Below are 27,288 nucleotides of genomic sequence, written 5' to 3'. Positions count from 1 at the left end.
AATACGTCGTCTATGGGCAACTGTGTGAGGTCAGGAGCTTCAAGAAGCTCGTTTTCACTACACATAAAGAACAAAATGATAAGTTACCCAACTAGATAAATACTTTAGATATAGCTATATCACTTTACTTACAAGTCGTACTGTCTTGACGTTTCATGATGGATATTTTCTTGTTGGTGATGACTCCCAGATGGACCACCATGGTCCAATACTCCAGAACTACGCATATTCCAACTAGGGGCAGGGTCATAACTTGTAAAATTCATATCCGGACGGTACCCCCTATGAAAAATATGAGTGTTAATACAAATCCAATTAAAACATAAATTAAACATCGCTAAAGCGTAGTAAAATTGAAGTTTACCAGTCGTCTTGTTGATTATCTAAAGTCAAAAAATTATTTTGTGGCTGCTCATTCACCGGTGGTGACAAGTTTAAATCAAGGCAAGCTCTTTTATCACCAATCTGTCCGACAAAAACTGCTCCAGAATAACCACCCGATGACTGGGGGTTATCCCTACTATGCACGCCCTCATTATTGGGAACATCTTCCACCTTGACGTACATTTCCAATAATTTTATTACAATAAATTCCCTATATTCATCCGGAATCAGCAAAAAATCTCTAAGAGTTTCATCATCCTCGATGTTAAACTCAAAATAATAAGCAAACCCCTGCGGAGTCACTGAATACGGAAATCTACCAGTTATTTTAAGGTTAACCGAACGCCTCCTCTCATTCATTTTTTTACGTATCAACGATACCAATTTATCGTACTCCATAGTAAGCGGCAATTTAACATGACATTGTGGAGGTGAGCAATACCTCACAGAGTTATTCTCCAACACAACCTCACCCCCCAATATAGTGAAACCCTTATTTTTGCCACTTCAGACATTGTAAAAAAATAATTGAGAAGAAGAAGAGAGAAGTATGAACGTAAGTTTGAAATAAAGTATTGAATGATTTTTTATAAAATTGAAACGCCTTTAAATAAGGCAAGTCCGACGTTGGGGTGTAGAATTTTTCTATGTAAAATGCAGTATAATGCTACGTTTTATATATTGAATTATTGTTATGTCAGTTCATTATACTTTGGGGGCAAAAACCAGAGTACAACACAATTATTTAATGTAAAACGCATTATTATACTGTGTTTTACAAATGTATCTTAGTAAAACGCAGTATAGTACTGCGAATTACAAAAAAAAATAATTTTTTAAGTAAAACGCATTACTATGCTGCATTTTACTTATTTATGTAACTTTTTTTTAAAGTAGTGCGTTTTTGTCCAAAAAAAAATGATTAAAAAAGTTTCGGACTGCTATAACTTATATAAGAAGTACATAATTAATAAAACAGAGAAAAGGACTTGTTCATCGGAGTGAGAGAAAAACAAAAAGGTTGTTGTTGGGATCCCATCTTCCTCAACTTCCAATCTCAATTTCCTTTTTCTTCCTCCACCCACCCCCACCACCGACACCGCCACGTCGCCGCCGTTGACGATACTAATTTCCACTGTATAATTTTCAAAATATATCAAAAATGTCGATCAACATGAAAACTCTAACCCAAGCCTTCGCCAAAGCCTCAGCGGTGATCGAAAAAACCGTTCAAACCACCGTTCAAGAAGTCACCGGTTTACCCAGAGCTTTACAAGACTACGATCTCTTAGATCAGATCGGGTCAGCTGGGCCGGGCCTAGCTTGGAAGTTGTACTCAGCCAAGGCCCGAGACGGCCATGCGGTGTACCCGAACGTCTGCGTTTGGCTTCTCGATAAGCGGGTCCTCTCTGAGGCGCGACAACGGGCCGGACTTTCTAAGACTGCTGAAGACTCGTTTTTTGATGTTATTCGGGCTGATGCGGCCCGTTTGGTGAGGTTGAGGCATCCTGGGGTTGTTCATGTAGTGCAGGCACTTGATGAGAGTAAGAATGCTATGGCTATGGTTACTGAACCCTTGTTTGCTTCTGCTGCTAATGCTTTGGGGGATTTGGAGAATATTGAGAAAGTTCCTAAGGAGCTTAAAGGAATGGTAATTGTGTTATTCTGACTATCTCTTAGATAAATGTGTAATTAACTGCAAATTTCATTGAATTTTTCGTGCAAAGTTCGAAATTTTACGCGTTTATGATAATTTTGAGCTGGTTCAAGTGTGTGATTTTGTTTTTTGAGTTAGTTACATTCTGCTTGGGTAATTAGTATATTGATGCTAATTTGTATTTTTTGTGTCATTTATTACTAGATGGTTCACTTTTAGTTAATTAGAAGATAGCTTGCTTTGGATTTATGTGTGCAATTTACTTATGTAATTAGATGTGAGGTTGCCTCCGATAGCTACTGCCTACTAGGGAGGATTTGTATTAGACCAAAAGTTCGGATTTACTATCTTAAATAGTTAGATGTAAGATTGACAGCGAAAGCTATTACAGACACATTTTACTAGAAAGGGTTTACCTTGCTTGTCGGAGGTCCAAAATTTTGTTTTGGCTATTGAATCTTTCATGGGAAGTTTGAATTTTTTTTTTGGGTGTTTTTGATGATCTTGAGGTGGTTCTTTGAGTTACATTGTGGTTGTCTAACGTAAAAGAAAGAAAAAGTGAAGATAATAAGTGGGTTATTAGTATAGATTTTGGAGTTATAGTAATGTGATGATAACTACTACCTCTCAACTAGTTTGGAATTGATGTGTAGTTAATTGACCAATTGAACATGATGGTAACCCTGTGTCATTTCCTATATAAATATTTTTGCACTTTTTAGTTTATGTGTGCGATTTACCAACTTAAAGTTTGATGTAGATTGATTCAAATGCTATACAGGATGGTTTACATTAGACAAAATGTTTAGATTTATTAACTGAAGTAGTTAGATTTCAGATTTACCCCGAAAGCTAGGGATGGTTTGTATTAGACCAAAAGGTTTAGACACTTAAATAGTTACTTGTAAGATTTACTTTGAAAGCTGCTAGAAAAAAAATCTACTAGGGATGGGTTGCATTAGACCAAAAGATTTTTCTTATCTGACGTTTATAAAATCTTAATATTGGATTTAAAGGCACCTAATTTCTGTCTAGCTGGATAATAGCTTTTGCAGCACGGCATCTCTTTTGAAAGAATCCCACTGTCTAAAGCTAGACTAGAAGCTGGTCATAGTTAAAATTGCTTGGAGACATTTGGTGAATAGAAGGGAAGCATTTTACTTATTAAAAAAAAAGTTGGTTAAAAAACAGTGTACTTCATGGTAGTATCTATAAAGAACACGTATTGGCATGAACACATGATATGCATTTTCATCCTGTGTGCATGGTTATCACAATAGCATATGATAAATTCAGATGTTGGAGTTAACACCGATGTGGAAATTCCTCATAATCATCTTCACCACAGCTTGTTGTTATCTCCCACGGACAAGGAAGCTCTTGTTGGTGGCAAAATGAGAAAGAGACGGATTTCAGGAATCTAGAGTGTGGTCGGAGACATAACTCACTATAGGTATAAGCATGTGATTTCGGGACCACTTAATTTTCCTTAAGAAATTATTAGTATTGGAATGACTTGTCCCGAATTGAGCATAATGAACGTAGAGGATTCATATAACTGGCCTCGATTAGTTTGGGATTGAGCGAAGTTGATGTGTACTCTTGAAGAGTGTGACACGATCGGGAGAGGGATGGGCTAGAGAATGATGACTTTGTTATATTTTTTAGGATTTGGGTTACATTGTAGAAGGTGTCTATGTCTGGTTGCACAAGCCAACTCAATTAAGAGATTATATTGCAATCATGCTATAGGCATTCCTTTTTTAAGTAAAAGAGGTATTGTATTGTCATTGGGCACCATGGGGATGCTAACTTCGTAGCAACAAAATCTGTAGTCTAATGTTACACCTGTTTGGCATCAACTATGCCCTGGAATGTAGAGCAGCTCGTGTTGAGCTGCAAATACAGAGTGACCCGGCTATGGAGCATGGGGAATCTCGTTGTAATGTGAACCTCATAGAAGGAAAAGAAAATTCAATTTTGACCCTGCTTTTTCCCTTTTCCATATATTTTTGAAGTGCACATGTCACTCCTGCTTGTACGGACGTCAGGATGGGTTTTCTAGAGAATTATAGATTGTAGAGCTTTTTCTTATCAATCTTTTGTATATAGGCGTCACCTTTTGCTAGTAAATGTTCATTTCCTTATGTCAAATGAACAAGAATATACTTAAGGATTTTTTTATCAACCCTCTGGGACATGGAAAAGAACAATTATTGCTCTTTTTGTCCCAATTTATATGTCAGACTTTTGTTTTAGTCTGTCCAAAAAAAATGTCACCTTTCTATGTTTAGAAATACGTTAACTTTAAAATTCCAATTTTACCCTTAACATTATGGCCACACAAATATCTAAAACTTTGTTTTAGATCACAATTTTCAAAAGTCTTCGTTTTTTCCTTAAACTCCATGCCTAGTCAAATGATGCCACATAAATTGGGAGGAGGGGGAAGAAATTTTGTTTATCGGACTCACTAACATAGTGGTATATTGCTACTCTTTCTCCCCATTTTTCTTATTGTCTTTTGTCTCCCTCTTCTTTCTTTCTTCCTCCTCTTTCTTCTTCTTCCTCTTCTTCTTCTTCCGTTTTCTTCCTTGCCACCTTTTCTTGAGCCGAGAGTCTATCGGAAACAGCCTCTCTATCTCTCCGGGTAAGGATAAGGTCTGCATACACATTACCCTCCCCAGACCCACCTATGGGATTATACTGGGTTTCTTGTTGTTGTTGTACTAACATAGTAGTATTATACAAAACATTAAACCACATTTGAAGCTCTCACCTCGTAAAAAAACATGTTTGAGGCTCTCAATAATTCTGCTATACATAAAACCAAATAGTTCTAAAGTATCTGGAAGGGGAGATAAAACAAGCAAGTGGTGTTTGGAGTAGATGGTCTGTTGCAGCAATTGCCTCATGTTGGGAAGCCTAAGCTTCTGATAGGTGACTGTATTAATAATCTCATCTTTCCAAATTCATGCATTTTTTGAGTGATATTTACCCAGGACATTGCCTTTTTTTAGTGTAATCATCTTAAATCTATAAACGGGAGAAAGGACAATAGAGTTTCAATACAGCCATGAAGCAGAGATGCACTTGTTGTCATTAGGGAAGCTACTCCTTATTGCTGAAATTTCCCATAGTAAAACTAAAACAGCATTAAATCTAAGACAAAAATAAGATGCTTAAAACAGAGAGTGCAAGCCGAGAAACAACTTTTACTTCGATTGTTGTCTCATCTTTCGGTGCTTCATCGCACATACATAATGTTTATTTGCAAATTAAGATTTTTAAGAAACACTGATACATTTTTGTAATAAAAGATGCAAACTATTATCTTGTGTTTTTCCCGATTTGGCAGTAGGTTAGCACTTGGTGATACTTGATACTCTGCTGATGAGATCTCGCTTTGCAGGAAATGGGATTGCTTGAGGTTAAACATGGTCTGCTCCAAATTGCAGAAACCTTGGATTTCCTCCACGGCAATGCTCGTCTAATTCATCGGTCTATATCACCGGAGGTATTTATTTTTGTTTTTCCATTTTCTTAACTATTTACGTTATTACCTTTGTGTGGGTGAGGCATTGTTATCATGCATATAATTTATATGATACCTTCCATTTCTCAGCCGATGATTGCCCTTGTTTTGATTTATATAGGTTTACAGTACATCTAATATGGTTATAGAGACGAATGAGGTAGTGAGACCGTTGCCAAATATATCCATTATCTTTTTTCTTTCTTCACCCTCATATCTGGAGTAAAAAGTGAGAATTGTTCTTATGGGCTTGGTTTCATTTGAAGTAGAGTGTTTATTTGATGTTTGGTGCACTAAGAAGAGGAGGAAAGAAGCTTATCCTAAAGCTTGTATTCATGATCATTTCATATTACCCCTGTCTTGAATTGTTAATTGTTCATTATAATGCTCTTCTCCTTGTCCCTCTTCCTCTTCTACAATTCACTATATCTTCACAGCTAATTTTTAAGATGTTAGTATATTTCTAGTGATTAAGTGTGCCACATTGGTTTAGGAAAGAAAAAGTCAAGGCCATATTATGTTTGTTAAACACTGATAAGAAATATATTAGTAAGTTATGTAGCTTGTGATTACCCGGCAGAAGTAGAGGTGGGTTACCTGGGAGTTGGGGCTGCTTGCTAATGAAGAACAGGTGATGCTGTGTTGTGCATTTAAGTAAAACGGTGCGTTGCGTTTCAAGAAGTAACTTGTCGGACTGCTGGCGATAAGAGTTGGATTATAATGGTAGAGTTTGTTTTTAGCAATTTTTGCGAAATAAACTATGGTGTTGATGACTGCGTTGGAGGCTAATGGAGGTATATTGGAATTTCTAGCAGAGTTATGTGGAGGCTTACCATAAATGTTAGTGCTACTCTTTTATTCTTTTAAAGGAATATCATAGTCTAGTTCTCTTATTTGATCGTGCCTGCTGGTGGAGAATGGGTTCTTGCATATGCAACTGCAAGTTTGTCAAACGAAAATGAGTTTTGAGTTTTTTCCTGAGGAAGTCTATCTTTGCTTGATAGGTGTGGGATACCTCCAGGATATGCTGGTCAAAATGTGCTAATTTTGCCCATGCATGTGAGATATAGATTATGGCTGTGTTTGCTTGAGAGAAATTCCTAAGGTTACTGCTTATTGCAAAGAAAAGAAAAAAAAATAGGTAGGATAATATGAAGGTTCTTGATAGGAATTGTCCTTTAATATGCTTCTTTATCTTCCAAGAGCAAGATCAGGTAGCTACTTGGCACAGCTGTTAGGTTGATATCATTTATGAAGATGTCACAGTTATGTCTTGGTACACCTGGAAAATGATAGGTTATTACTCCTTCTGTTGTTATACAAAGTTGTTCTTTTTTTAAGGAAAACCATTTGGAGTATATACCTTGTGTCGGGATGTGAAATAGAAAATTGATTTTCCATGCTAATTACTTTTGCAGACTATTCTCATCACTTCAAATGGAGCTTGGAAACTTGGTGGTTTTGGTTTTGCCATTTCAGTGGATCAAGCAGCCGATTTGTCCAACATGCAGGCTTTCCATTATGCTGTAAGTAAATAATTCTAAGAGCTTGGAACTCATATTTTATTTGCCTTGAATTTTAGTGTGCATCTGAACTTGCTTTTCTTAGTTCACTTGTTCAAATTCCTGTGTGTTGCAAAGCATACCATTGATGCAGCTGTGAACATGGAAATGATACTGTCTATACTGTTGACCGCTCCTAAGAGGTTGCTTATGGAATCATCTATGAATTTGACTATGATGCTCTTGGTGTTCATAAAATTTTTGCCAGGGATTTTCGAAGTTAAATGCGAACAACATGGGGCTTAGCACGTAGTTCATTTTCTTCCAAGTCATTTTATATTTGTCATGTGCTGATGTGCTCCTTTCTATGTACATTGTTATCAGGTCTTTTGTCATAGTAAATAGTGGCCTTAAGTTAGAGGATATGACTGATAAGCTTAATGCCACTATTATATTGCACACTGATCAAGTTGACATGGAATTTTCTTTTTTACCTAGCGATAAATAAAACAGATATGCTCTGACGTGCAGTAATTTAAGGCTTCTATGTGGATCTTTTTTAAAATAATATGTGCTGACAGTCTACTGTAACAGAAGGTCCATGTTTTATTTTATTACAGTGCAAAAAGGTATATGAATAGAGGACATAATAGAGTTTGTTAGTACTTTACTGGCTTAGCCTTGCATAAAACTTTTGTATATTAGCACGGTCAATGTGCTGCTTTATAGTAATAAAATTTATGTTGCAAATCCCCCCCCACCCCCCCCCCAAAAAAAAGTGTCTGATTTGGCCACTGAAAACTCTTAGACCATTTAAATAAATTTCATGCTCTGAGGACGGAATTGGCTCAATCAGAAATAGTGGGAACGAAATTGTATCTTAGTCAAATGTAGTGGACCAGAAAAAAATTTACTTCTTATTATTTATGTACTATGAAAATACTGAAATGGACAGTTAAGTTAAATGTTACAAGTCATTACAAGATGGCTTCTCTTTTGTATGTTTGTTAATTGTATATGAGCCAACGGGGAATATGCCTTTGACGTGGCATCCTGTTATTTGTTTTTTTGCCTAAGTGGGTCAAACATTTTTTAGACTGCAAATACATGAATGGAGTTAATCCAAAATATAATATGAACTGATATTTCCACATAATTTGAAGTTGTGCAATTGAATATCTCTCTTTTTGTGTCTTTTTCTCCTTTCACTTGTTATCACTTACAGTTGATGTTGTTTTTTCCTATTGAACTTTACTGATAAGTCTAGACATTTCATTGATATCACACCACAATCTTGTCAAACCTGTTTACGAAATAATTGAGTGGCTCAACCACCATAATCTATCAAAATATCCCTATCCCCTACGCACTGGTATTCTTTATTTACACCAAAAAGTATTATAAAATATAAAATATTTTTTAAAACATTATGTCCATGACATACCTTATCAAAAATAATGTTCATGACATAATTTTCTCATGTTCCGAATAGTCCAAAGAATACATGGTAGAGTGTTCCATGCTGCCTTGTTCACGTTGCCTATCCTTTTTATACTCCAACTGGTGATTGTCTTTGTCGCTGTCCTCGGTATAACTCCAGGTAGATAATGCAAATCTTTACTTCTTTTCTTTCAATCGAATACCAATTATTTGGATGGGTCTAAAAGCGCCGAGATAAACTGATCTTACCTTATAAAAAAAGGCCTCGAGATAATCTTCAGAATATATTATCAATTACAACTGTGTTGTGAGTCTGTCCTTACCCCCAAAGAGAATGTGTTGCGAGTCCGGAGTGTAATAAGATATGATCAGTAACTTTCCGCCACCTCTCTACACAAGCAACACTAACTCTCCACCAACCTTCTCTTCTTTCTGAAATTATGGTGTTAATAGTGTCTGGCATCACACACCATGTAAAGAAAGCTACTTTTTTACATGCTCTTGGTATGCCAGAATTACCGTCACACCTTTCCCCTCTTTAGTCTTCTATCATGGGAATACAACAACAACAACAACCCAGTGTAATCCCACAAGTGGGGTCTGGGGAGGGTAATATGTACGCAAACCTTACCTCTACCCCGAGGGGCAGAGAGGCTGTTTCCAGGAGACCCTCGGCTCAAAGAGGCAACAAGAGACACTATATTAGTACTATCAATAGACTCATAATAAAACAACATAAAGTACCATAAAATCCATAACATAACATAAATACCATAAAAAACAAAGTAACAGCAATATAAGAGATATAGGAAATACGAGAAAGATGTAAGGTATTAATACACAGAAGATAAAGCCCATCATCAGTAGTTGATCAATAGCATCCTAAGACTAATTCCTAACTGGCTAGTCTCACTCTAGTGCGCTGTAAAAAAGACATCACAATTTCCCCTAACCTACAACCTTAATGCTCGATCTCCACAATTCCCTGTTTAGGGCCATGTCCTCAGTAACCCTAAGTCGCGCCATATCCTGCCTGATCACCTCTCCCCAATACTTCTTAGGTCTCCCTCTACCTCTCCTCGTACCCACCACCGCCAGTCGTTCACACCTTCTCACCGGTGCATCAGTGTTCCTCCTCTGAATGTGCCCGAACCATCTGAGTCTTGCTTCCCGCATCTTGTCCTCCATGGGGGCCACACCCACCTTCTCTCGAATATCTTCATTTCTAATCTTATCCTTCCTTGTATGCCCGCACATCCACCTCAACATCCTCATCTCTGCAACTTTCATCCTCTGGATGTGTGAGATCTTCACCGGCCAACACTCGGTCCCATACAACATAGCAGGCCTAACCACTGCCCTATAAAATTTACCTTTCAGTAACAGTGGCACTTTCTTGTCACACAGGACTCCCGTCGCTAACCTCCATTTCATCCACCCCACCCCTATACGGTGTGTGACATCCTCGTCGATCTCCCCGGACCCCTGAATAAACGACCCCAGGTACTTGAAACTACCCCTCTTAGGGATGACTTGAGAATCAAGCCTCACTTCCACTCCCGCTTCCGTCGGCTCTGCCCCAAATTTGCACTCAAGGTATTCCGTCTTCGTCCTGCTCAACCTGAAACCTTTGGACTCAAGGGTATGTCTCCAAACCTCTAACCTCTCGCTGACGCCGCGTCGTGTCTCGTCGATTAGGACTATGTCATCAGCAAATAGCATGCACCATGGCACCTCCCCCTGAATATGATGCGTTATAGCATCCATCACCAGGGCAAATAGGAAAGGGCTGAACGCAGACCCTTGGTGCAACCCCGTAATAACCGGAAAATAATCTGAATCGCCTCCTGCTGTCCTAACCCGAGTCTTAGCTCCATCATACATGTCCTTAATCGCCCTAATGTAGGCAACCGGGACCCCTTTAGCCTCTAAGCATCTCCATAAGACCTCCCTAGGAACCCTGTCGTACGCTTTCTCTAGATCGATAAACACCATGTGGAGATCCTTCTTCTTATCCCTGTATTGTTCCACCATCCTCCTAATAAGGTGGATAGCTTCTGTGGTAGATCGCCCCGGCATGAACCCGAACTGGTTGTCTGAAATAGACACCGTCCTTCGCACTCTCATTTCTACCACTCTCTCCCAGACTTTCATGGTATGACTTAGTAATTTAATACCCCTATAGTTGTTACAGATCTGGATATCGCCTTTGTTCTTATACAACGGGACCATTGTACTCCACCTCCACTCTTCGGGCATCCTATTAGTCTTGGATATAACATTAAGCAACTTAGTAAGCCATTCCAAGCCTGCTCTACCCACACACCTCCAAAGCTCAACCGGAATTTCATCTGGTCCGGTAGCTCTGCCCCTTCTCATCTTACGCATTGCCTCCATGACCTCATCGACCTCAATGTCCCGACAATCACTTAGTTCATGGGGGCTGTCGGCGTTCCTCAATTCACCTAGTACAATATCCTGATCCCCTTCCTCATTTAGAAGTTTATGAAAGTAGGTCTGCCATCTCCTCTTTATCTGGTCATCCCCCAACAAAACTTTGCCGTCCTCATCTTTTATGCACCTCACTTGGTCCAAATCCCGAGCCGTCCTCTCTCTCACCTTAGCGAGTCGGAGTAACTTCTTCTCCCCGCCTTTGTTCCCTAGTTCCTCATACAAACGAGCAAAAGCTGTCGTCTTTGCCTCCGTCACTGCCATCTTTGCCTCCTTCCTAGCTACCTTATATCTCGCAATGTTCGCTCTCTTCTCCTCCTCTCCAGTGCTCCCCACTAACCGCAGGTAAGCCACCTTCTTCGCTTCCACTTTACCTTGTACAACTGCATTCCACCACCAGTCTCCTTTGTGGCCACAGGTGCGACCTGAAGATACCCCCAACACCTCTCTCGCCGCCTTCCTTATATAGTCCGCCGTCGTCGACCACATAGTGTTTGCGTCCCCACTACTTCTCCAAGCTCCCATTGCCGACAACCTTCCTTCCAACTCCTGGGCTTTAACCTTAGTCAAGGCGCCCCACCTAATCCTCGGGCGGCCTCGTACTGACCTCTGTTTCCTTCTTATCATAATACTAACGTCCATCACCAAGAGCCTATGTTGCGTTGCAAGGGTCTCACCTGGGATAACTTTGCAATCCTCGCACAACCTTCTGTCGCATCTCCTAAGAAGGAGATAGTCAATTTGAGTCTTCGCCACCGAACTTTGGTAAGTAACCAAATGCTCCTCTCGCTTCGGAAAACTCGAGTTTGCAATCACTAGATCGAATGCCTTGGCAAAATCCAGCAGTGAGATGCCCCTCCGTTCCGTTCCCCGAAACCAAAGCCGCCATGCACCTCAGTATAACCACCTGCAGACGACCCAATATGACCATTGAAATCCCCTCCTATGAATAACCTCTCGGAAGGCGGAATACTACGAACAATGTCATCCAACCCTTCCCAAAAACGCCTTTTAATCTCCTCATCACAACCTACTTGCGGTGCGTACGCGCTAACGACGTTTAAAGTACACTCACCCACCACCAATTTAATAGTCATTAGTCTATCATTCACACGCCTGACCTCTACCACCGACTCCCTAAGATGGCTATCTACTAGGATACCCACTCCATTTCTTACCCCTCACGACTCCAGAGTACCACAACTTATACCCATCCGCGTTTCTCGCCCTCGATCCGACCCACCTAGTCTCCTGGACACACGCTATATTAATCTTCCTCTTCTGAAGGATCTTCGCCAACTCTATAGACTTACTCGTTAGCGAACCTATGTTCCATGACCCGATTCTCAACCTATAGGCTCCCTTGCCCCCTCTACCTCCCCTGCCTCTCGACCCACCCCCTGACCCCGAGCCCACTCTTTGCCCCACACTCTGCCCCACCTGAGGACATGCCTTTAATCTATCATCCCAGACTGCCGCCACTACACCTACGATAGATCTACAAAAGACTCGCTAGTGCACCACGGACAACGAATCAAACTAGAAGGAAACAAGTGACTACCTGTACACCTATTGAATGATTTAACTATTGTGAACTAAAGTAACATCAATTTAGCTAACACCAAAAGGAAAACAGTAGAACGGGAGGTACCAATTCCCGAGAACTAAACCTGTGTTGATTTGCAGCCCTCGATATACTTGCAAGCTCACGCACTGCTTCCCACCGCCCTTTGCTGACGCTCGTCCAGGTTGCTCTCCTTTGCTAGTGCTCGTGCGCCCAACTTGTCTCCAACCACTTTGAGAATTTCCCTGAAAACACAGAAAATACCACGACCCAAAGACCAACAAGGGCTATCACCGCTACCACTGGTGTAGCACCGAAAGTAACTAGCAGCCGAAATTAACTGAAGAAAAACAACAAGCAAGCTTCTGAAATAGGCGAGGAGATCCGGCAACATAACAGCAACAAACCGGTGACCAAACGAGAGCAACTCGATAGCAATGGACAGCAATTCAATCCGCCAAATTCCAGAAATTCTTAAGAGTGAATTTCGCCAATCCGAAAGCGATAGCTCGTGCTTGTGAGGAAGAAAGTTCAAGCACATTAATTCTCTCTCTATGGGAATAAAGAATATTTTTATTTTGATAGAGAATGTGAATAAGAAATAACTTATCTAGCTGATGATGACTTCTATTATTCATTACATGTAAAATTCCTGTATTAAACAAGTTTTTTTTATCTATTAGATATTTTGGTCTGGAGGTGATAGTTGCTAAAACTAGCTTTATTATCTGATGAATTTTCAGGAATATGATGTTGAAGATTTGATTATACCACTTCAGCCATCACTGAACTACACTGCACCAGAGCTGGTTCGAAGTAAGACATCTTCGGTTGGGTGCTCCTCTGATATATTCAGTTTTGGGTGCCTTGCGTACCACTTGATTGCTCGGAAGCCTTTGTTGGACTGCCACAACAATGTGAAAATGGTACTTGCAAATGTAGTTGCTTTCTGTAAAGTAATGACTGGAAACTGCATGCAGCGTCCTGATAGTATTGCTAGGTTGTTCATAGTAGAACAATTCTTTTTTGTTGTTGTTCATAGTAGATTTCATTATACCTTTCTTCTCTGATAAGCTAAATAATATTATTGATGTTGGAGAAAACCCCATATACAAGCAGTAACAAAAAAATGACCTCTACAAAAGCCACCCAATCGTCTATACAAGTAGGGCCTTCTGGGTGAACCTACTCATTATATCTGTCTTAAAAGAGCTTTCTGCATGTGCAAGTTTTGAAGGTCTTTATTTAATCCACACTATGTTTCTGCTCTAAGGTGACTAACTCAGCTGTGATCATTTACATAGATTATTGGGGTCTGCTTTTGATGATCCACATAATGAATATGTTGTACCACAAATTCTAGTTTTCTGGTTCACCGCGATTGAGGCTTTACTACAACATAAGGAAGAAGGGACAAGTTGGGTTTTGGCAAGTAGTGAGGAGAGGGAAGAAGTTTAGCTCGTTCAATCTTATGTTCGTAGTCTTTGTCATATTCATTTGTGCTATAACATTGGGCTTTGCCGTGGAAAGTACTTGAAGTATAAATGTCACACTGATCGCATTCTAAAACTTTACATGTAGCATCAAGGTATATGTCTGAATTTATCTTGCTATTTTGTAATAAATTGACTTAGTGATCTAGGCCGAACAAAGTAGGTGTGTTCTTATGTATGTTTTAAGCTGCTGATGAATTTGTATATTCTCTTGGGAGAAAGTATGGTGAAGTTATCGGTGTTGAATAACTTGTGAGCTTAAGTTTCTGCGATCATCCTTTCAACCCTAACTAGCAACAGTTGTAACTCGACCAAGACATTTTTATGGAGTGAACATCTTTTGTACCAAAATTGACGATATTTGACAGTCACGAAAGTTAAATATGATACCTTTTTGCATATCTAATGTATTCTCTTTGAGATCTATTCTTGTCTCAGATGAATATTTAATGAAACACGACTTTGGAATTGTTGTTACTCTTATTTTAGGTTTCTTTTGATAATAGTGGTCCTTGTACAACTTTCTTGCAGTACATGAATAATTTGAATTACTTATCCAGCGAAGCTTTCTCGTCTATTCCACAAGAACTAGTTCCGGACTTGCAGAACATGCTTTCTGCAACTGAGGCTCTGAGACCAACTGCCATGGGTTTTACGAGTAAGTATTATCATTTCTTTTATTTCTCGTGAGGTGTATACACTGTTACCAATCCATTCTCTTTATCTTTCTTGTTGGTTTTATTTTTTCTTTGTAAAATATATTGATTCAGGGCCCACTTATCAATTAAAACAGGACAAAAGAAGAAGGAGAGAAAAAGATAATTATAGGAACCACAGTCGGAAAACCTTGATAATTCAGAAAATAGTTTTTATTTGTTGTATCAGTTTCCTTGTTTTTCTGTTGTGTTCCTTGTTGTCTTTGCGTAGTTTTCTGGAAGCATGTCGCAAAGTGGAATATGATCATGTTAGTCTTCATCAGTTCACATCTATACCGTTTATCATGTTGAAATATTGTGAATAGATTGCATAAAGGGGGTTGTTTATATCTAAACTTTTTTTTTCTTGGATAAAGATTGTTTATCTCTAAACTTTTAATGATCAATTTGAATTAATGTACAGTTCATTAATACAGTGGAACCAAAAGGGGGTTGAAGTCTTAGAAGTGTTATTGATCTTAGAAGACAGATGTGGTTGAGAAGTGTAGTTTCACAGTCCTTCTGTTTATATAGCTATTCATCTACGTACTTGAATGAGCTTATGCTTCAAGAACTTAAATTTCATCTAAAAATTATTTCTTTTCTCTACAGGTTCATCTTTTTTCCGCGACGACACTAGGTTGCGTGCTCTTCGCTTCCTGGATCACATGCTTGTATGGATTCATATTTTAGCTTAAGCATGCTTGCAGGAATATATGCTATAATGTTTAGCAACAGTACAATGTTACAAAATGATTTGAAGCTCGGTATTGATAGGAACACTTCTCATTTTGTAGGAAAGAGATAACATGCAGAAGTCTGAGTTTTTAAAGGCATTGTCTGACATGTGGAAAGATTTTGACTCCCGTGTACTGCGTTATAAGGTTTGGAGGTCATCCCTGTTTATAAGTCATTTTTTATTTGATAAATCACTTTTTTTTTTGATGAAGCAAGAGTGATTCATTAATAGGCATCAACAAGATGCAAAAAGTACAAAAAGGTAGATAGCAAAAATCTATGCTAAGAACAGGGAGCTAATGAAATCCACAAAGTGATCTGTACTAGTTACAGGGGAAAGATAAATCCAGAATAGTCTCGAGGGAGTAGGTTGGAGTTGAGATGCCATCAAAACACCTCTGATTACAGGAAGGATTTAAAGGATTTAAAGAGCTGGATGCATTTAAAGGATTACAGGAAGGGTTTGATTCACTTTGGTGGCAGAGGCACAACTGAGGGGTTTACCGGGTGAAGGATGCATATAAGATTTTGAATCAGAATAATCAACAGGTAGACCCATGGCCTTGGAAACATATATTGAAAACAAAGATTCCATACAAGGTAGCATGCTTCACTTGGCTACTAGCAAAGGAGGCGGTATTAACCCAGGATAATCTCATAAAAAGGGGAATTTCTCTGTGTTCAAGATGTTTTCTATGTGGGGAAAATGCTGAAATTGTCACCCATTTATTTCTACATTGCAAGATTACAGACCAACTATGGAAAATCTTTATTAGTCTTAGGAGTATTTCATGGTCAGTGCCATACAGGCTTAAAGATGTTCTTTATAGCGGGGAAGAAGCTGGAGCTGAAGCAACTAGTAGAGATAGATGGAGGACTGTCCCGGCTTGTATCTGGTGGACAGTTTGGAGGGAAAGGAATGCTAGATGTTTTGAAGATAGAAGCAATCCAGTGCAGAAGATCAAACTCAATTGTATTCTTCTTTTTTGTTTTTGGTGTAAACAGATTTACACAGAAGATACATTGACAATCATAGACATACTAGGATCTTGCTAGGTCTCAAATCAGAACATCTACTAATCCTCTTCATGTAAATTTGGTTTTCAGTGCAACCTATGTACTAATGTTTTTAATATATACAATAGTTACCATTCAAAAAAAAAAAAAAACACCTCTGATTTCTTTCTGTCCAAATACACCAAAACATTTACTGCTGGAACAATTCTCCAGATCCTCTTGATGGCTTTGTCAACTCTCCAAAAACACCTGCTTTCATATGCTTGCTTTTTTGTCTGAGGCATAACCCATTCCAGACCAAAAATAGAGAAAAAGAGAGTCCCGATTTCACTTGCAACTGAACAATGGAGGAAAAGATGATTGGCACTTTCTGAATTTTGTTGACACATGTAACATCTGTTAAGAAGTATAATGTTCCTCTTGCTTAAGTTGTCTTGAGTGGGACATACCCCCTTTATAGCTATCCAGGTGAAGCAGTTCACCTTGGTAGGCACCTTAGTTCTCCAGATATGTTTCCAAGGCCAGTTATCTGTCATATTATTCTGGAAACAATAATGTTTGTGCATCTTGGACTGTGTATTTGCCCCTCTTGAGTGTTTGTCTGGCTGGCAGCTGCTGGTCATCACTGATGTGGCCTTCTAAAGAGTTGAACATAGTAGGTCTCCCAGTCCTGTAGGTTCCTTCTGAACAGGGGCACCATGTGCGATTTTCTTTGTTCTGAGCAACAGTGGATTCCTTGCTGAGTGCAATCTGGTATAAATTGGGATATATATCCATTGGTGCATTATCTCCGTGCCACTTGTCTTTCCAGAATTTAACATGATCTCCTTTCCCAACCTTGAAGGTTATATTTTGAAAGAACTCATCCCAGTGCTTGCTGATATTCTTCCAAAGGCCAACCATAAGGAGTGCTTATTTTCTTTGTACACCAGTGATTATGTTGCCCATACTTAGCATCAATGATGTTCTTCTAGAGTCCAGGTCCCTCTTGCCCATATATCCACAGCCACTTCAATATCATTGCTTTGCTGTGCAAATATAAATCTCTAAAACCCAAGCCTCCTTGATATCTTGGCTGAATTATTTTAGACCATTTTACTAGTGGGAACTTATGTGTGGTGCTGCATCCCTCCCATAAGAATTTTCTCCTAAGTTTATCCATCTGCTTTAGAACTGAGCTTGGTATTGGGAACAGTGACATGTGGTAGGTGGGGAGACTATCTAGGACACTGTTAATGAGGGTTAATCTGCCACCCATGGAGAGGTATTGCATCTGCCATGCTGCAAGCCTTTTCTCAAACTTTTCCAGCACACCACTCCAAACTTCATTAGATTTGAACTTGGCTCCCAATGATAGTCCTAGATAAGTGGTAGGCAAGGTACCTATGTTGCAACATAGAATGTCTGCCAACTCCTCGATGTTAGGAACATTATTCACGGGGTAGATAATGCTTTTTATCATGTTAATGTGTAGTCCAGAGGGTGTCTCAAAAGTTAAGGTTCAGAACATGTGATCTCTCATTGCCGCAGAAGTTGATAAATCAATTATGTGCTCTTCTGTTGCTCAAGTACTCTGTTAATTGCTTTGCAATTCTAAATGGTTGAACTTATCATATTTGTATTATGATGTAGGTTCTTCCTCCGCTATGTGCTGAGCTCCGGAATGTGGTAATGCAACCCATGATTCTTCCCATGGTTCTGACTATTGCAGAATCTCAGGTATTGTCTGCGTCACCATGTTTATCTGATATGTATAGCTCGTAGCTTGATTAGTTTTTTAATCCAAATCCAAATTCCGCCAATTAGTATTATTATGTTTTGAGTGTAGGTTAAATATGTAGCATAACCTCATTTCTTTAATCTTCTTGCAATCTGTATGAGATTTAGGGTCATTTAATAAGGTGGTGGTGTTGTAGTCTCAATTTCGAAGCAAACATTACTATGGCCTCGCACGAGTTCATCACTGGACATGTTTAGTGACTTAGAATGCTATTTAGGCTGTGAAGCAGAAAAATATGACGACGAGAAACTTTTCTGAAAGAAGCATGTTATGTGTGTTATCAACGACTAGAACAATTTATCATGGATAGAAACAATGTGTATTATTTATCACAATCGAAGCACTCTCAATAATCGAAATGTAGTAGATGAATTTGAGAGGAAATCTTGAGAGAATTGAAACTAACTTTTGCTGCCTAAATTCTGGAAATGAAAAAAACGCGTGACCCTATAACAGCTATGAGCTAACATACCTCGACTGATTGAGTTATATATACAAAATAATCTCAACTCGCCAACCGACCTAATTTAATCTACTCGATTGTCATTCACAAAGCATCACAGCTTCTAGATATTTCTGTACATGTCAGCTTACTTAGCTCTCTCAACTAACTAACTAACTGGTACAATACACTACATAACAGCTTTGATTCATTCCCAGCTCATTGCACTGCACTGTCCATCTCAGCTTGACATCTTCAACGATAATTTTATGTAAAAACTTGTAAATTATCCTTAGTGAAACATTGTAGCGTATGTGCTCTTTGCTTATATGTCTCCATAGCTCATCTTATAATAGAATCTCCTAATGTTTGATCTTTGCTTGTACTGTCTTTTCCTTGTACCAATGTGTATTCCAGAACATGCTTCAATGTTATGTATGTAATATTGCTTATTCATGTCAATTTGTTTGTTTCTTATTGTTCACTTTTCTGTTATTGAATCTTTAAAATTGATTTGTACAGCAGTACAAGGATTAATCATTATATTTCTGGGTTATCAGGACTGATCTTTATAAGCTGTCGCAATGTGATTACCTACATGTATTATCAATCAATTTTGTGTGGTATGACTGATTGAGTGGTGCACTGCAGGATAAAAGTGATTTTGAGATGTCAACCCTGCCAGCTCTTGTTCCTGTCCTAAGCAGCGCAGCAGGTGAAACATTATTGCTACTAGTTAAGCATGCAGATCTTATTATCAACAAGGTAAGAAAGTAGCTGCTGACCTTTTGGTTGTTCTTTTAATTGTTTTTAACCTGACCACTTTTTAACTATTGCAATACATATATTCAAACTTGTAATAACGATGCTTCCTAAAACCTAAGAAGAGGAAGGGGAAAAAAAAGGAAAAAGGAAAAGAAAACCAAGCTTGTCTATGAAGAAGCGGAATACTATAGGTTTTCACTGCTGACAGGGACGGAAGCTTAACTTAGGCCTTGTTTGAAGCGAGGCAACAGAAGACTTTTCTGGTTTCTCATTCTTACTCGTTTGTTTGTTGAATACTTACCTACCTGGTGTTTTTTTTCTTCTTTTTGATGAAAGGTAAAATTTTATTAATTCAAATAGTACCAAGAACTACTGATCACTACAAAGATGTCTGATCCCCTACTCCTTCTAAGCCTGTAAGGAGTCCAGAAGAGCCAAAATATCTGCAAACTCACTTGCTAAATATCTATTACTCCAGCAGTACAAATTCTGAATGCATCTAAATTTGATATGGGAAATACAATCTTTCGCCCTTCGAAAGTCCTATTGTTCCTATCTACCCAGATAGCCCATATAATTATTATACGCAACGGAATAGACCTCCATAGTTATCTGCACCTATTGTTAGGCTTCTATCCTAGCCAACAGTTGAACAGCTGCTCTAAATTTCTTGGCATCATCCGATTGAATGTCACAGAGATTTAGAAACATGCACCATATCTGCCAAACAACATTGCAATGAATAAAAAGATGATTGACTGATTCCGCCGCCTGTCTGAACATGCTACATCTACTACAGATTACTCTCCTTTGCAAATTATCTTGAGTGAGGCAAGAATCATTTGCTGCAATCCACCCAAAACAAGCAACTTCCAGAGGAGCTCTTGTTTTTCAAATAAGCTTCCATGGCCAGTCACGTTTCCCTGAATCATCTTGTCTTAAAGTAATTTAAAGGAGGACTTAACTGAAAATACTCCGTCACTGCTGCCTTCCCAGAATAAGCGATCTTCTTCGCCTTCAACTAAAAGTACAGCATTTTATTTTTGTAGCAAGCTGCTCACATTTCCAATTTCCCAATCATTTAATTTTCTTCTAAAAAGAAGATTCCAACTGCCTTTAGAATAGCAGCTTGCTACAGTACATGTTCTATCAGTGGCCAAATTATACAAATCTAAAATTTATATCCCTTAAATGAGTATTTTTCCAACCATTTATCCACCAAAGTCTGACCATTCTTCCATATCCAATTTTCAGACTTGTATGAGCATTAAATTCATCCCTACAAGTTGTTATTTGCCTCCACAAATCTACTCCATCAGGTTCCTTCATGGCTTCACCAGCTTAGTACACCATGAAGATTCCAACCCATATTTAACAGTTGCTACCTTCTTCCTCAATCCTTTTATTCCATCGTTGCACCTCCAATGCCATTTATATAGCAAACTCTTGTTGTGCAATTTCAGATTTCTGACTCCCATCCCATGCCTCCAACCTTTTTATCTTGAATGACTGTCGAGCATTTTGCTAAATGGTATCTCCTGTTAACACTCCCACCTTCCCATAAAAGTCAGATCTTTTGTTAAGTTGCTTCACAATATTTGTAGGGATTAGAAGCAAAGACATGAGATATGTTGGTATACCATCCAAACACATGGTTCACCAAAGTCAACACCCCTGAAAGAGATAAATACCGCTTACTCATTCTTGCCACATCAATGTACCATTTTGTCTTGCCCCCAATGGTAGACCCAGAAATACTGTAGGAAATTTCTCCACCTTCTGATAATCCTTGCAAGTTGACATATACTTGGTGCTTGTTTATTATCATTGCTTTATCTCTTATAGCATCTTTTCATCTGTAGGCTAGTCAGGACCACTTAATCTCACATGTCCTGCCCATGCTTGTGCGAGCTTATGATGATACTGATCCACGTTTGCAAGAGGAAGTCCTGAAAAAGACTGTACCACTGGCTAAGCAACTTGACGTTCAGGTAATTGGTGTCCTTTATTATTTCTAATTGTCACATCAGTTGTTGGCTCAATTGAAACTAATGGCCGTTTATATCAAGTTCACCGGTTTTACCAAGAAAAGGAAAGGAGAAAATGTTGTATAATCTGATCCTCCTAATGAAAGTTCCTTAATGAAGTTTCATCACTGATGAAGATCTTCAGGCAGCTCTAACTTGATAAAGAATGTGAGTGCCAAGATGAAGTGAAAATAGGTGAGAGGGATGCAGTGTGTTTGGAGACATGTTTACTCAGTTTCTGATATAGGGGTGGAAATTTGAGAGCTACTTGCAGAGAATACTTTCTGTCAAGATCAATGGCAGAAAGATGTCATTTTTAAGGACTGGGAAGAAATAATGAGATTGGATCTTGGGCTATGGCATTGTAGCTAGCCTGTAACCTACACGTTCTTTGTATTGATGATGTGGTAGAATATGAAATGCAGATACAATTCATTCAAATTGAACCAGATTTTTCTTTGCGAATTCTCTTTAGGTTTATACTCATTTGATAAGTGATTTTGTTAATAGAAAAGAAAGGTATGAGGACAAATCCTAAAATGGAGAGGTTATATCAAAACCAGAACATTTGCTAGGTGATCTCGTGGGAGGCACTCTATAGAAGATAGTATGTGCCATTTCTTCTCCCTTTTAAGAAGGTTGTAGAAAAAACTTTTATTGAATTATCAGCTTCGGAATCTAAGTTGTAGTTTGGAAGTATACTAATTGCAACCATTCCTTCTCTAGCTTCTGAGGTGTTCAGAATTTGGTTGTATTATCTATTTTGAGTTCTAAACCATCATTTAGATTAGTGTTGCAATGGTGTAGCCTTTTCGTGGCCTCTAACCATTTATGTAGAAAGTAATATTAAAAGTGACTGACCTTTATAAATGTGGCTAGTGGATTAACAAGAAAACAAAAAAATGAGTAACTGTGGCTAGTGGATTTCACATCTCAACCGTTCTATGTAATTTGAAAAATAATGTTGCTGTTTGAGTTCACAGTATGCTCTATTTTCCTTTTGTTAATTACACGGTTTGATTATGTACAAAATGTTTAGAATTACACTAAAAGTCAATATTCTGCACAAAAAGCTTTATAAAAATGGTTTTATCTGATTGTAACTCCTTGGAATGAATTATCTTGTTAACCAATCAAGATTTAAGATAAATATTGACACTTTATTGGGTAAATCATGGTCTTCTATTTGTGGAGTTAATGAACGTCACTTCGACCTTTGAAGATTGTTCACAGTTGATTCGTATGTGTGTATGGTAAGCTTAATTTTAGTTGACCACTTAACACTAGTTTCCTGTTACACAATGAGGTATATTTCTCTTTGTCAAACATTGAATAACCTGCAGATGAGGTTTATTTCTCTTTGTCAAATATTGATGTAACCTGCATATGTGTTAGGGGAGAGATTAATGCTTGGATGTGAACGAATATGATCTCAAGTTCTGGAGAACTAGTATCACTGCTATTAGACTAGGAATTGATTTATATTTGAATTTGAAAATGCTTATTTTTTATTTTTTATTGCAGTTAGTAAAACAGGCAATCATGCCTCGTGTTCATGGTTTGGCACTGAAAACAACTGTTGCTGCGGTACGTAGTCATTATTCTGTGCAGGAATGTTATTGCATGAGTTACTCAAAAGTCTTGTGAGTTGTGACTGTGAATTGAAACATCACAAACTCCTGAATATTGGGCAATTGATATTTTCATCTTAAATTTCATCCTTTCAGAGCAAAAGACTGCTTGTTTTAGTAGGATGAAAATTGCTTTGGCACGTCAATGTCCCTAAATTTTTTCGGTCACATTTGTTTTTAACCTTATGAACATATCTAATCATTCTTTCTTGATACATAAGTTCGTTTTCCAGTGTAACTGATTGTTGATAAGCTAGGCCCTTCTTTTTGGTTGGTTGACCAAGTTGAACATTAATAGACACGCGATAATTCTTTTTCTCTTTGCAGGTGAGGGTCAATGCATTGTTATGTTTGGGGGATATGGTTCACACGCTAGACAAGCCTGCTGTTCTAGAGATCTTACAGACGATCCAACGTTGTACTGCAGTTGATCGTTCTGCACCAACTCTTATGTGTACCCTTGGGGTAGCCAACTCTATCTTGAAGAAGGTATATGCTATCTTGGCCAACTTGATTGCTGGTGCTTACACCAATAGTATCTAACTTATTGCTTTGCTTTTACCTAATTTTTTTTTCCCTCAGAATGGGATAGAATTTGTGGCAGAGCATGTCCTTCCACTTCTCATGCCGCTTCTCATTGCTCAACAATTAAATGTTCAGCAGTTTGCAAAATATATGGCTTTTGTGAAGGATATTCTCAGGTATTACAATTTACGATCAGCCGCTAATACTCACCCCCCTCCCCCCATGTCCATGTACACACTTGAAAGAGGGATTCTGGAACTTGCAGATGCTAAAAACATTGAAGAAACTACTGGTAGCCTGTGTGTTCTTGTTCTCTTCAGTTGTTTCATGATTAGTAGGATACCAACTGCAAAACTTTTGGGCTTCAGTCTTGCTTTTGCTTAATTGAGAACTTTTGACATGGGCACACGGCAACACTACGACTCCCCCCCTCTACACACACACATATATACACAAAAAAAAAAAAAGAAATATAAAAGTAAAGGAGAAAACAAAAGAAAAAGCAGTTCTACATGTTTAAGAAATGGTATGCTGTAATGTATGCTTATAGACTTCCATTTGAGAGAACTTTCTAGTGCATCAATTTTTAAATTTTGTATCATCTCTATTTATTTATTTATTTATTTTCAATTTCTTGGGATACAGGAAAATAGAAGAGAAACGAGGAGTGACAGTGAGTGACTCTGGAAATCTAGCAGTAAATATAAAATCATCTCCAACAGTTGACAGTCAGATGCCCAGACAAGTGAATAAAACAAGTGCGAATTCTCAGCCTATTACAAAACGCAGCCCATCATGGGACGAAGACTGGGTTCCTGCAAGGGGACCTTCAACCACCATCCAGTCTTCTACAATATTGCCTGCTCAGTCTACTACTGCAGATCAGTCGATCCAAGTTAATGCTGGACATTCACAATCGTCCATGACATCTGCTCTATCTAACCAGCAACTTTCATCTTCATGTCCTGCAGTTGATGTGGAATGGCCTCCGAAATCTTCATCACTTGGTACTACCATCCTTGGGAATTCTGAGAAACAACCAGAAAATAAGGGGGCATTGGTTTCAACTCTCGATGATATTGATCCTTTTGCTAACTGGCCTCCCCGGCCAAGTGGCTCCTCGGTTGCTTCTCACTCTTTGAACAATGGATCAGTGGCCCCATTCGCAAACAGACCCGTGTCTGCCAATAGTGCAACTCTTCTGAATGGTTTAAACTCCCAAACGAATGGCCTTGATTCTTGGGCTTTCAGCACCCCAATTTCTTCTCGGCCCTTGAAACAGAATCAAGGAACTGCATCGCACACTGATAGTCTCACTAGTGGGGGTTTTAACCCACAGAATTCTCTTGGATTTATGAAACAAAGTCAAGGGCCATCAGCTATGAATGCTTCTAGTGGTCGAGCCAACGATATTGGATCAATTTTTTCCTCGAACAAGGGTGAGCAGACTGCACCAAGGCTTGCTCCACCTCCATCAACTGCTGTTGGTAGAGGAAGGGGAAGAGGAAGGGGAAATCAAGGGCAACTGAGGTCCTCAACATCAGGGTCTAGTAATGCAAAGTCTCAGCCAGAGCAGCCCCCTCTAATGGATTTGCTCTAGATGCTAGCATGTAGTCCCTTTGTGAAACGAGTTCGGACGATCTGATTCAGATCAATCTGGGGAGCTGTTCATCCCACGTGATTAAAGATTTTTGCCAGCAACGCCATGGAGAAACCTGTTCATATTATGCTGCATGGCAGTATTTGCCTGGGTGGACGAAGATTGTTGTAGAGTGACTCTTTTTGTAGAATAGCTTGGCTGAGTTTTTGTTTTCCTTGTTTGGGCATTTTTATTCTTAAAAAATATTCATATAATTTGTTGAACAAGGGTTGCCTCGTGTTAATTGTATTTGTAAAAGCAATTGGCTCTCAACGATGGGTATACGAAATAATGAAAGAGATGGCGGAGTTCAGTCTTTTTCTAGAATTTGAGCTGTTGGTTTTGTGAAATCGACTTTCCTCTTATATGAGCCTTACTTGATGTATTCTTCTCATCAGTTTAGCTAGCGTTTAAAATTTACTCTGTTAAAAGGCCTTTGCATCATTGTCCGGACAACTTTTTCCAGAATTGGGAGTATGATGTCGGAGGCGTAGTAACTCGTGTTTTTGTGATATTTGATCGATATAGCGAGTAAGCCTATCATTCAGTAGATGAGATAGAGGACGAAACTCTGCAGTTATATGCATGGATCAGATATGTACGAGGAAAACCGCTTATGCATGGGACCATTTTCAGCCGGAATGCAAAATATTGTAGGCGGTGCATTTTCATGACAGCATTTAACTGCTATCTTGCCGGTATTGTCACTTCTGCCTGATGCCTTTGAAGATGAGTCTGATTTGCTCTATGATCAGTTAAAACAAATTGAAGAAAATCTTGCTACCAAGATTTGCTGAGTGGCTAACTGTTCAATGTTGCTTGGGTTTGTTTTCTATTACTTTCCTAAACCACCTCCACTCACACTTCCCCTGACAGGAAATAACAGCATGGTTTTGAAAGAATATTTTTGGTTATGAGAAACAGCTTTTTCGCTCGTAGAGCAGGAGAAGTATTCATTCTTTTTCTTTTCTTCATTTTTTTTTCTTTCTATAAGTAAAGCAATGACTGTACGATTACCGATAGGATGATCAGATCCATAAACTATTAATGAATTAATTTTGAAGTATGACAAGCTTATCCGTGGAGAAAGAGAGTAAATACAACATAAATGGTGTTTCAAAGTTGAAATTAGAACGCGCGGAATCTTAAGATCTCAACTCTCCACTTAAAACAAAGTCTCGTGGGCAACAAGGGGTAAAAGACTTGGTTCAAGAAATAAAACAGAATACAAGAATATATACAATGTAGAAGAGGACTAGCTAGTTTGTTTTTCATCACTAGTTTATTAACTTGTTTAAGTAAACTGTTTAAAGTCTAGACCCATAATGATACTCTTTCTGCTACTATGTTTATAGAGATGGTTTTAAGATAAATATTTTATCGATATAGAATACTCATATTGATAAAATAAATTGAACCGTTTATTATAAATTGTAAAAATGGAGATTTTACCCTTTTTATCTAATGTTGAATCGACGACCCATTCTAAGTTAGAAGAGCTTTTTGAATTTGGAAAAAAAAAAAAAAAACTTTGCTGAGGGGTTTCATTAATATGTTAATATATTTCAGATCCTACACTCCAAAAGGGTCAGCATATTCATTTTGAGCTTGCTTTGACAGCTGTTCATGCTGATATAAATTTTACGAATAGACAGTTTTGTCTTTCCAAACCAAGTCCAGCACGTTTTTGTTTGTTTTGTCATTATCTGCATAAGATAATGACACTCTTTCTGCTACTATGTTTGTAGAGATGATTTTAAGATAAATATTTTAAATAGGATACTCATATTGATAAAATAAATTGAACCGCTTATTATAAATTGTAAAAATAGAAATTTTACCCTCTTTATCTAATGTTGAATCGACGACCCATTCTAAGTAAGAAGAACTTTTTGAATTTGAAAAAAACAACAACTTTGCTGAGGGGTTTCATTAATATGTGGAGGTGAAGAAGGTAGGATACGCGAAGTTGGCAGGGAGCACAAGCGAGGAGGAAAGGAGAG

At 38.4% G+C, this 27,288-nt stretch overlaps 1 protein-coding gene across 1 annotated transcript; it reads left to right on the top strand.

Moving 5' to 3' along the window:
• The first annotated feature begins 1,366 nt into the window (after nt 1-1,366).
• LOC104215271 (SCY1-like protein 2 B) lies at nt 1,367-25,612 on the top strand. Its single transcript, XM_070170858.1, has 14 exons — nt 1,367-2,035; nt 5,454-5,558; nt 6,995-7,102; nt 13,277-13,459; nt 14,558-14,684; nt 15,334-15,395; nt 15,519-15,605; nt 18,109-18,195; nt 19,350-19,463; nt 21,326-21,454; nt 23,015-23,077; nt 23,449-23,610; nt 23,704-23,822; nt 24,292-25,612. The coding sequence occupies exons 1-14, from the start codon at nt 1,547-1,549 to the stop codon at nt 25,244-25,246; spliced, it is 2,790 nt and encodes a 929-aa protein (XP_070026959.1). The 5' UTR covers nt 1,367-1,546; the 3' UTR covers nt 25,247-25,612.
• The last annotated feature ends 1,676 nt before the right edge of the window (nt 25,613-27,288 follow it).

The sequence above is a fragment of the Nicotiana sylvestris genome, chromosome 3, assembly GCF_000393655.2.
Source record: "Nicotiana sylvestris chromosome 3, ASM39365v2, whole genome shotgun sequence".
Classification (NCBI taxonomy): domain Eukaryota; kingdom Viridiplantae; phylum Streptophyta; class Magnoliopsida; order Solanales; family Solanaceae; genus Nicotiana; species Nicotiana sylvestris.
The sequence above is the reverse complement of the archived record's forward strand: the minus strand, read 5'-3'. Positions and strand labels throughout refer to the sequence as shown.

Coding starts and splice junctions, on each gene's coding strand:
- LOC104215271 (XM_070170858.1), top strand. CDS start 1,547: ATGTCGATCAACATGAAAACTCTAACCCAAGCCTTCGCCAAAGCCTCA. Junction 14,685..15,333: donor AACTGCCATGGGTTTTACGA/GTAAGTATTATC, acceptor TTTTCTCTACAG/GTTCATCTTTTTTCCGCGAC. Junction 15,396..15,518: donor GCTTCCTGGATCACATGCTT/GTATGGATTCAT, acceptor CTCATTTTGTAG/GAAAGAGATAACATGCAGAA.